Consider the following 11,114-nt stretch of genomic DNA (forward strand, 5'->3'; position numbering starts at 1 on the left):
ACTGCATTCAGTTGTACATGGCCCAACGCTCCTACCCACCCGGCTACCTGCCGCCAATTTATCCTGAATGACATGTCTGAGCTGCGAAGTGAAGAAGAATTCAATCAGATTCCCTCCCTCTCGTGAAGATCACATCATCGTCCCCTTAATTTGTGGTAGAATCATAAAATATTTTATTAATCTTGTTTTTTTGTGTGATAATTGTTTTTGTTCAAATACCTATCCCATTACACATTTAGTTCTAACAAAATACATTTTAAACTTTATGCACAGAACAATTATTTTAAATCGATAGGAGTGGGGGGAAAAAAAGACATCAACAAGCCTATTTCACAGCCTAGCTACCTAATCATAGTATACCATTCAGGTCCAGCCTGGTCTCATAGACTGGACATAACATAGCTAAAGTTAGCCAGCTAACTAACGTTAGCCACCTAGCTAGAATTTGTAACATATTGTAAGTTTTGCAAAATCTTAACATATAATACAAATTGTATTTCATGGCATGTCATACGAAATGAGCGATGGGACATCTAAAAATTAATACATACCGTGTAAAACGTAATAAATATCACACTAAATGGAGTGTCTTGGTTTACATACAGAATAATATGAAATTCTCTGAGACCAGGTTGTCAGGTCTCATACTGGCATCTCTCCCTCCCTCTGCCCTGTAGATGCAGTGAGGCCAAACTGTTTCAACCAGCACTGGGGCTTGTTCCATGTTTATTTTATTTATTAGAATCCCCATTAGCCGATGCCAAAGGCAACAGCTAGTCTTACTGGGGTCCGACACTTAACGAAAAATACATTACAGACAAAAGACTTTACAATTGCAATACATTAACATGTAGTGTGTGACTTTATTAGTTACAAATACATGTCAGTACACACACAACAAGTAGGTCACATGGGGGAGAAGCGTTTTGCCGTGAGGTGTTGCTTTATTTCCGGTCGATTTCTCAGCCAAACGTGAAGAACAAACGGAGCTATTTCGCCTACAAAATTAATCTTTATGCAACAAAAGGAACATTTGCTGTCTAACTGGGAGTCTCTTGAGTGAAAACATCCGAAGCTCATCAAAGGTAAACAATTTAATCTGATTTTCGTGACCAAGTTGCCTGCTGCTAGCTAGGCATAATGCTATGCTAGGCTATCGATAAAGTTACACAAATGCTTGTCTTGCTTTGGCTGTAAAGCATAATTTCAAAATCTGAGATGACAGGGTGATTAACAAAAGGCGAAGCTGTGTTTCAATATATTTCACTTGTAATTTCATGAATATTAATATTTTCTAGTAAGATTTTTTTGTCCGTTGCGTTATGTTAATTAGTGTCAGTTGATGACAATTCTCCGGGATGGGTAGTTCCAAGAGATTTTAACAGCTGCCCTTTATAGATTTGGCTTTGGCCCCAAATTTATTGCGTGGATAAAAAGTCTTTATTTTTCCCCCCATGGCTTCGGTACGGACTAACGACTTGTCCTCTGACGAATTTTCTCTTGCACCGTGAATCCAGACAGGGTTGTCCACTCTCCCCTTTGTTGTTTGCTTTGGCAATCGAGCCTCTCGCCATTGCACTGCGGTCTAATGATGCCATTCAAGGAATAATCAGGACGGGCTTAGAGCAGAAAGTCTCGCTATATGCTGATGACATCCTTTTGTTTATCTCTAACCACTGATACCTCATTGCCACGTGCCTTATCTGTTCTTAAAAAGTTTAGATCAATCTCAGGGTACAAACTGAATCTAGGCAAGAGTGAGCTTTTTCCTGTAAATAAGGCTGCTTTAAAGTGCTATTTTACAAGTTTTCAGTTTAGGATTGTCTGGGATCAGTTCACCGGGATCAGGGATCAGTTCTGCAGACTGATCCTACTGGTCCTAGACCACTCTGGGTCCAGATTGAGTCTGAATCATGTAAACCTGCTGCAAACCATGTAAACCTTTCTTCTGTGTTGTGCTCGTCTCTCCCAGTGTCCCTGGGCAAAAGGTGTGTCAACCCAATTGCAAAGCAGTCTCTTAAAATTTGGAATCCGTTCCGTTTAGACTCCGAGGCTTTTCACTATCAGGCCCAAACAAATCAGAACATTTTATTTCCTCCATCTTTGAATGATGGGGCTCTTGCCATCTCACACTCACTAGGCCTCTCCTCACTAGCCAAATTATTCTTTGATGATACATGTGCCTCTTTCGCTCAGCTACAGGAAAAGTTCAATCTCCCTCAATCCCAATTTTTCAGCTGTCTCCAGACTAGGAACTTTGTCAGAGCTAACACGCCTGAATTACCCCATAGGCCTGCGAATACAGCTATAGAGAGCATTTGAGCTGAACAAGCTTCCTAGGGGCGCAATTTCAGATGTATATGCAATCATTAATGACTTACAGAACCCTTCTTTGGTGCCTTTAAAGACTCGATGGGAAAATAATTTGGGGGAGGTTGCATTTCTCCACCCCTATCCCTTGACTGTTTACAGGAACAATGGTGAGCTGTTGTAGCCTTCTGCCTGGTGTGTTTAACTTGTCTAACGTATGGTATGTTTAAAGCTATTGTTTTTTAAAATGTATTTTTTCTAGTGGAGTATATTATTTATATTGCTTCGTGTTGTCTTGTGTGTGTAAAATTGAATAAACAGAGTTTTCAAAAAAAGAAAAAGAAGAAGTATACATACACTAAGATGACTGTGCCTTTAAACAGCTTGGAAAATTCCAGAAAATTATTTAATGGTTTTAGAAGCTTCTGATGGGCTAATTGACATAATTTGAGTCTGTGGATGTATTTCAAGGCCTACCTTCAAACTCAGTTCCTCTTTGCTTGACATCATGGGAAAAATCAAAAGAAAACAGCCAAGACCTGAGAAAATAAAATTCCAGACCTCCACAAGTCTGGTTCATCCTTGGGAGCAATTTCCAAACGCCTGAAGGTACCACGTTCATCTGTACAAACAATAGTACGCAAGTATAAACACCATGGACCACGCAGCCGTCATACAGCTCAGGAAAGAGATGCGTTCTGTCTCCTAGAGATGAACGTACTTTGGTGTGAAAAGTGCAAATCAATCCCAGAACAACAGCAAAGGACCTTGTGAAGATGCTGGAGGAAACAGGTACAAAAGTATCTATATCCTCATTAAAACAAGTCCTATATCGACATAACCTGAAAGGACGCTCAGCTAGGAAGAAGCCATTGCTCCAAAACCGCCATAAAAAAAGCCAGACTACGGTTTGCAACTGCACATGGGGACAAAGATCGTACTTTTTGGAGAAATGTCCCCTGGTCTGAAGAAACAAAAATAGAACTGTTTGACCATAATGACCATCATTATGTTTGGAGGAAAAAGGTGGTGGCATCATGAGTGAGGAAAATTATGTGGATATATTGAAGCAAAATCTCAACACATCAGTTAAAGCTTGGTCGCAAATGGGTCTTCCAAATGGACAATGACCCCAAGCATACTTCCAAAGTTGTGGCAAAATGGCTTAAGGACAACAAATTCAAGGTATTGGGAGTGGCCATCACAAAGCCCTGCCCTCAATCCTATAGAACATTTATGGGTAGAACTGAAAAAGTGTGCGAGAAAGGAGGCCTACAAACCTGACTCAGTTACAGCAGCTCTGTCAGGAGGAATGGGCCAATATTCACCCAACTTATTGTGGGAAGCTTGTGGATGGCTACCTGAAATATTTGACCCACGTTAAACAATTTAAAGGCAATGCTACCAAATACTAATTGAGTGCATGTAAACCTCTGACCCACTGGGAATATGATGAAAGATATAAAAGCTGAAATAAATAATTCTCTCTACTATTATTCTGACATTTCACATTCTTAAAATAAAGTGGTGATCCTAACTGATCTAATACAGGGTAAATTTACTAGGATTAAATGTCAGGAATTGTGAAAAACTGAGTTTAAATGCATTTGGCTAAGGTGTATGTAAACTTCCACCTTCAACTGTAAGTATTGTGATAATATCGTATTGTGAGGTCCTGGCAATTCCCAGCTTTAGCGGCTGCATCATGGTATGGGTGTGGGTGACATCGGTAAAGACTGGGGAGTTTTTCAGGATAAAAAGAAACAGGATGGAGCTAAGCACAGGGAAAATCCTAGAGGAAAACTTGCTTCAGTCTGCTTTACACCAGATACTGGGAGAGGAACTCAACTTTCAGCAGGACAAAAACCTACAACACAAGGCCAAATATACACTGGTGTTGCTTACCAAGAAGACAGTGAATGTTTGAGTGGCCAATTTAGTTTTGACATAAATCTGCCTAACACCTTGACAGAGCTTGAAGAATTTTGAAAGTATTTTGAAAAAAATGAACAAATATTGAACAATCCAGGTGTGCAAAGCTCTTATAGAGACTTACCCAAGAAGACTCACAGTGGTAATCGCTGACAAAAGTGTTCTTAACATGTACTGCCTTAGGTGGGTGAATGCTAATCTAACAAAGGTATGTGTTATTTTTCTTCCACTTTGACAGTGTTTTGTGTAGATGAACAACAAAAAATTTACATTGGAAAGAAAGTATGTGAACCCTTTAGAATTACCTGGATTTCTGCATAAATTGGTCATAAAATTTGATCTGATCTTCATTTAAGTCACAACAGACACACACCGTCAGCTTAAACTAATAGCAAACAATTATGATTGTTCATGTCTTTATTGAACACACCGTGTAAACATTCACAGTGCAGGTTGGAAAAGTATGTGAACCCTTGGATTTAATAACAGGTTGACCCTCCCTCCTTTGGCAGCAATAACCTCAGCCCAACATTTTCTGTAGTTGCAGATCAGACCTGCACAACGGTCAGGAGGAATTTGACCATTCCTCTTTACAAAACTGTTTCAGTTACACAATATTCTTGGATGTCTTGTGTGAACCACTCCCGAGGTCATGCCACAGCATCTCAAATCAGGTTGAGGTCAGGATTGACTCCAGAATGCGTATTTGATTGACTCCATAATGTGTATTTTCTTCTGTTCAAGCCATTCTGTTGATTTACTTCTGTATTTTGGGTTGTTGTCCTGTTGCGCTTAATTTGGCAGACAGCCTTACATTCTCCTGCAAAATGTCTTGATAAACTTGGGGATTCATTTTCCCATCAATGATAGCAAGCTGTCCAGGCCCTGAGGCAGCAAAGCAACCCCAAACCATGATGCCTCCTTCGCCATAGTTTACAGTTGGGATGAGGTTGAGATGTTGGTGTGCTGTGCCTCTTTTCTCCACACATAGTGTTGTGTGTTCCTTCCAAACAACTCAACTGTAGTTTAATCTGTCCACATAATATTTTGCCAGTAGTGCTGTCGAACATCCAGGTGCTCATATGCAAACTTCAGACACACAGCAATGTTTTTTTTTGGGACAGTAGTGACTTCTTCCATGGTGTCCTCCCATGAACACCCTTCTTGTTTAGTGTTTTACGTATCGTAGACTCGTCAACAGAGATGTTAGCATCTTCCAGAGATTTCTGTAAGTCTTCAGCTGACACTAGGATTCTTCTTAACCTCATTGGGCATTCTGCGCTGTGCTCTTGCAGTCATCTTTGCAGGATGGCCACTCCTAGGGAGAGTAGCAACAGTGCTGAAATTTCTCGATTTATAGACAATTTGTCTTACCGTGGACTAGGGATGCACATTTTGGGGAATGTTCAGAGGTGGAAACTTTCCGTGGGAATTAAACAGGAATATATGGTAATTAATATTAATACCATTTAAATGTAGATGTTTTTTGCATTGGATATATTTACCATATCATATGGAGACAGAAAAATAAACCTTTTGCCTTATCATAAGTAGACAATTGCAAATGATTAAATCATTCCAATTGGAATTTTTTTAAACGATTTAGTTACGAATTGAACTTCAATTAAATGAGTTGAATCGTCACAAGGGATGATTTCACTGAACAACAAAAGGCAATATTGAATGATCAAAAAACGTTTTCAACATACATCTGTAAAATTATGTAAACGGTTTTGGTTGTCTTCCTCTCAGGGTTCCATCCATTCTCCCTGGACCTCCTCAATGTCCACCTCTTGAACATCAGACTCTGAGGCCTCATTTTCACTGTCACTTTCCAACCTTGTTAAGAATAGCTCGTTGTCAGGCTCAGAAAGGCTCAAATTTGCCCGGATGGCCACCAATTTTTAAACCCTTGTATTGGTCAACCTGTAGCGTGCTTTGGTCTGTGTGTTCCCAAACAAGGACCAGTTGCGCTCTGAGTCGGCTGATGTTGGTGGGATTTGGAAGATGGCGGCAACAGGGGAAAGAGCCTCAGATCCACAAAGTCCCTTCCCCCAGGTGGCTGATGAGATCTGTTGGCACGACTGCCATATTACATCTCCATGCCAAAGCCCTTGCTTGGAAGTATACTTCGCCAGACTGCCAAGAACCTTGTCCTCATCCAGGCCAAGGAGGACACGGTAGTGATGACACCATAGGCCTTGTTGATCTCTGCACCAGACAGGATGCTCTTGCCAGCATACTTGGAGTTGAACATGTACGCTGTGGCATGTATGGGCTTCAGGCAGAAGTCTTCATGCTTTATGATGTATTTCAGAACTGCAGTTTCCTCTGCTTGGAGCAACAGTGAAGTGGGCAGGGCAGTACAGATTTCTTCTCTAGCATCTGCAAGCAGAGTCTGAACATCAGACAGGATGGCATTGTCTCCCTCAATCCATGCAATGGCTACTGCTATAGGTTTCAGGAGTTTCAGGCTGCTTACCACTCTCTCCCAAAATACGTCATCCAGGAGGATCCTCCTGATGGGCCTGTCCATATTGGCAGACTGTGATATGGCCATTTCTTGGAGAGAGACTCCTTCCCCACCAGGACACCAGGACTCCTTCCCCATCATGCCAAACATGATGACAACACCACCCCAACGGGTGTTGCTTGGCAGCTTCAATGTGGTGCTCTTATTCTTCTCACTGTGCTTGGTGAGGTAGATTGCTTCTATAACTCTTGTAGAATACTGGTTGAGGGGTGGAGATGTAGTTAATTATTCCTTGCCCACGAACATTCGACCACCCATCAGAGATGATTGCAATACAGTCTGCTTTCTCTGTGATTTGCTTGACCTTCTCTTGAACTCTGTTGAACTCTGCATTCAGCAAATGAGTAGAATGAGTAGAAGCATGTCTGGTTGGAGGGATGTATGGTGGGAAAATAACATTCAGAAATCTATTCCAAGACACATTGCCTGTGAGCATCAGAGGTGAACCAGATGCATACACAGCTCGAGTAAGACATTCATCAGCATTTCTCTGACTATGTTCCTCCATTGTGTTGCTATAGATAAGGTGTCATTCATAATTCATCATTTTCACCTCGAATAGAAGTAGAGGGACTTTTGTCAGGAGGTTGCTTGTTGTGAGCGCTGAGGGAACTTTATGCACTTGGCCAGATGTTTCTGAATCTTTGTTGCATTCTTCACATATGATTTAGCACAGTATTTGCAAATGTACACAGCTTTTCCTTCTACATTAGCTGCAGTGAAATGTCTCCACACATCAGATAGTGCCCGTTGGCACTTTCCTATAAAGATAAAGAAAATAATGAGTAAAAAAAAATAAAAAATAACATTCCATGTACAGATAAATAGTTAAGCAGTTAGATTAAACAAATCCTTTGTAAGATAAATGGGTTTTAAAATGAAATATGTATGGAAACAAGTGAATTAACGTTCCAGTTAGCAGGCTCAAGCAAGCTAAAACCCACATGGTAGCAAAAACTAAACTAGCAGAAATTGTTAAGTTAGAAATGATTTAAACACACTTTGCTGTAGGCTACTATTTACTAGTTAACAAAACATCATGTATGTCATATAAAATATATTCACCTCACCCAGTATTGTAATCAAAACTTACCAGAAAGCATGTAGTCCTTGGCTCAGACAGTGTAGTAATGTGGCCTCAATAGCATCTTATTAGTGTGCAAGATCTTGAGAATCAGCTGTACATGTGATGGAAGAGTGCACTGCACATGTGATGGAAGAATGCACTGTGCGTGCAGAGGGTTGCAATTCCATTGAATTGAGGATAGTTTACTAAAATATACCACAAGACCAAGAATTGCTTTGTGTATCCCAGAAAAAAAAGTTCACTGTTATAAGCTAACTTTCTGAAAATTTACCGGAACATTTCCGACCCTTTGCAACTCTACTGTGGACTGACTTACAGAGATACTTTTGTAACCTTTTCCATCTTTATGCAGGACAACAATTCTTAATCTTAGGTCTTCTGAGATCTCTTTTGTTCAAGGCATGGTCCACTTCAGGCAATGTCAGGCAACATCAGGCAATGACTCTTGTGAATCGCAAACTCATTGTTTGAGTGTTTTTTTATAGGGCAGGGCAGCTCTAACCAAAATCTCCAATCTCGTCTCATTGATTCGACTCCAGGTTAGTTGACTCCTGACTCCAATAAGCTTTTGGAAAAGTCATTATCCCAGGGGTTCACATAATTTAAACATTCATAGTGTAGGATGGAGAGAGTATGTATTCAATATAGACAATAAAAATAAAAATAATTGTGTGTTATTAGTTAAGCACACTGTTTGTCCATTGTTGTGACTTAGAATATGTTGTAGATAAATACACAACTCAGAGACAGAGTACGAGAGGTCAAGAGGACTAGAACTAACGATCAATGGAAAGTGTTTTTTCTGAAATAGGATAGTTGTTATTTGGCCATTGGCTAGTTTTATTGCAAGGAATTCTAATTGGTCAACCAAAGGCTAGGGCTGCGTTATAAAACTGCACGCTGTCCCTTTGTTCTGTGGAGAGAACCACAGTAGAGAACACTGGAGTGCATCACTGAGGACAGGGGAGAATGAACATCTACCTCCCTGTATGATTTGTCCTCCCTGAATAAACCTATTTTCCTCCCCCTGATTTCCTTTGGAGTTTGTGTTATTGAATATTAAACATATATTGCTAACATGACTTAGATGAAGATCAGATCAAATGTATGCAGTAATCCAAGTAAATCCAAAGGGTTCACATACTTTTTCTTGCCACTGCACAATAATTAAATTCACTTCAAATCGCACTTTGTAACAAAATTTGGAAAATCCAAGGGGAATGAATAGGCTACTTATGATACTCACTGTATACTTTAATTTCTGAAAAGATATACTCATCTTTCATTTGACATGCTCCTATTAACTTCACATGATGCTTCACATGTTGCTGGGCATTCCCATGTGCTCATGGGAATGCCCAGCACTCAAACGTGAGCGGCTGACAAAACACAATATCACTATCCTATCCAAACAGCTCATCTCTCTGCTACACCAGCAGCACAAAGCAATTCCCAAACCACAATATATGCAACAAAACCACCCAAACACCATAATTATATGCCTACACTGGGCCATGTGCATCTCAGGTACAGGGTTGTCTTGCAGGAATTTCACATCACAAATGTATCAACCTTTTGCATCTGTATCAATCTTTTGCATCTGTATCAATCTTTTGCATCTGTAGCCGTCTGCTCCTATTACCACTGGGTCACATGAGTGTATCCAGACCATCCCATTGGCAACCCAGCCTGGGTATCATTAGTTGAGATCTCAGTAAACATCTAGTTCTAACAGGCAGCTGTGTGGCTGCCACATCTTTTTGACTAAACACCTGAGCTCATGGGAGGAGTGAAGGAATGAGAAACTTACAGCTGAATGGTGATCTATTTATAGGTGGTGCTTTACAGTACAGGACATGTATACTGAAAAGAGAAACAAGGATGTGACCAAGGATAATCCACAAACTATTGCTGTGTAAAGTCACTAAATCAGACACTGGCCTGGACTAGTTACTACCCTCAAGCCAGTTTCTTCTCACAGCCAATGTGTCAGAATAAATTAACCTCAAGCTCTTTAAGAGTGAACAGAATTGCATTCATACTGCAGCCAGGTTTAGTACTAGACTATATTTAGCATAATGGCATAAATTCTGTATTTTCATCTGACTCCTGGGAGGATTTGCCCATGGTTGCCATGTTTTAGTCAGTTGCATGCTAATGCCAAAGCAAACTGGAACCACAGATGGGGGGGAAATCATCAGCTGTGCAACGTGGCATTGGACAGCTGACTTTATTCATGCTCCCAAATCAGAATTCCATTCAGCTCTCTTGAGTCAGGCTTTGTTCCTTTGAAAAGAGCTGAGAAATACATCTGGAAGTGAAGACAGTTTGATTATTCTCTCACACGTCAGCATGCCGTTCATAAGGTGTCTTACCTCTGTGGAGTCATCGTAGGACACACGGATGGTATTGAGCTTTGGCCCAATACTGACAGTCTCGGTGAAGGCAGCTCCACAGTCTTTATAAGGTCCCTTGTGAAGTTTGTAAGCAATGGTAACGTTTTTGATAGGAGGCGACCCTGTCTTGATATTAACCTCAGTGAACAGCCCAGAGTACACAATAGCTGCCACCACTGTTACAATCAAACACAATATAAGAAACACTATCAGAGCTAAAATAATAGAGTCAGACATTGTCACCACTAACGCTGCTGCCACTGATGCAACACAACCCTTTCCCAGTGAAATTTTCCGCTCTGACAATGTCTGAATTTCTGAAAAGATATACTGACAATGTCCCTATGAAGTGTAACGAGCCTCCTTGCTTGGGAAGCACGAGTTTGCGGACAGTCTACAAACCGAAACGTCATGAATCAGTTACTCACTATATTTTAAAAATAAAATGCATATGAATTGCTTGTGATGTAAAAAATAACTTGTTTGCGTTTGTTAGATTTTTGGTTATAAGTGAAGGTAACGGCGGTCCCGCGATTCTGGCCGAATAGCTAAACAAGTCAACGTTCATTTCCCTAAACACAACATGCTTCCCGGATAAACCATCTAGCATCGTATGAAGGGGTGTCCTTTTTCGATAAAGCGCGACATTTTGTTTAGCTTTAATCATAACATTTACATTAGTGCATTATTGTGTAAATTATTTGAAAACTATCAATTTTCTTGTTGGCTATTCCAGGTGATTTTCTTTTAAAATAGCTCGAATAAATTGGCACGAAACTATACCACCGCATCCCCTTGCACTCCATGGTGTGGGAACGGTGTATGTTCCCTGAACAATGAGCTGGGTACATTATTT

The 11,114-nt window shown here is 40.4% G+C and overlaps 1 protein-coding gene across 1 annotated transcript in view; it reads right to left on the reverse strand.

Annotated features, from left to right (window-relative positions):
• The window catches only part of LOC139371046 (testis-expressed protein 264 homolog), a 157,591-nt gene extending 146,495 nt beyond the window's left edge, over positions 1-11,096 (reverse strand). Inside the window, exon 1 of the mRNA XM_071111088.1 lies at positions 10,238-11,096. Coding sequence (XP_070967189.1) covers positions 10,238-10,495 — 258 coding nt within the window. The 5' untranslated portion in view covers positions 10,496-11,096. The remainder of the gene's footprint in view (positions 1-10,237) is intronic.
• Positions 11,097-11,114: the final 18 nt, after the last annotated feature.

Source organism: Oncorhynchus clarkii, chromosome 17 (genome assembly GCF_045791955.1).
Source record: "Oncorhynchus clarkii lewisi isolate Uvic-CL-2024 chromosome 17, UVic_Ocla_1.0, whole genome shotgun sequence".
Taxonomy (NCBI): Eukaryota; Metazoa; Chordata; class Actinopteri; order Salmoniformes; family Salmonidae; genus Oncorhynchus; species Oncorhynchus clarkii.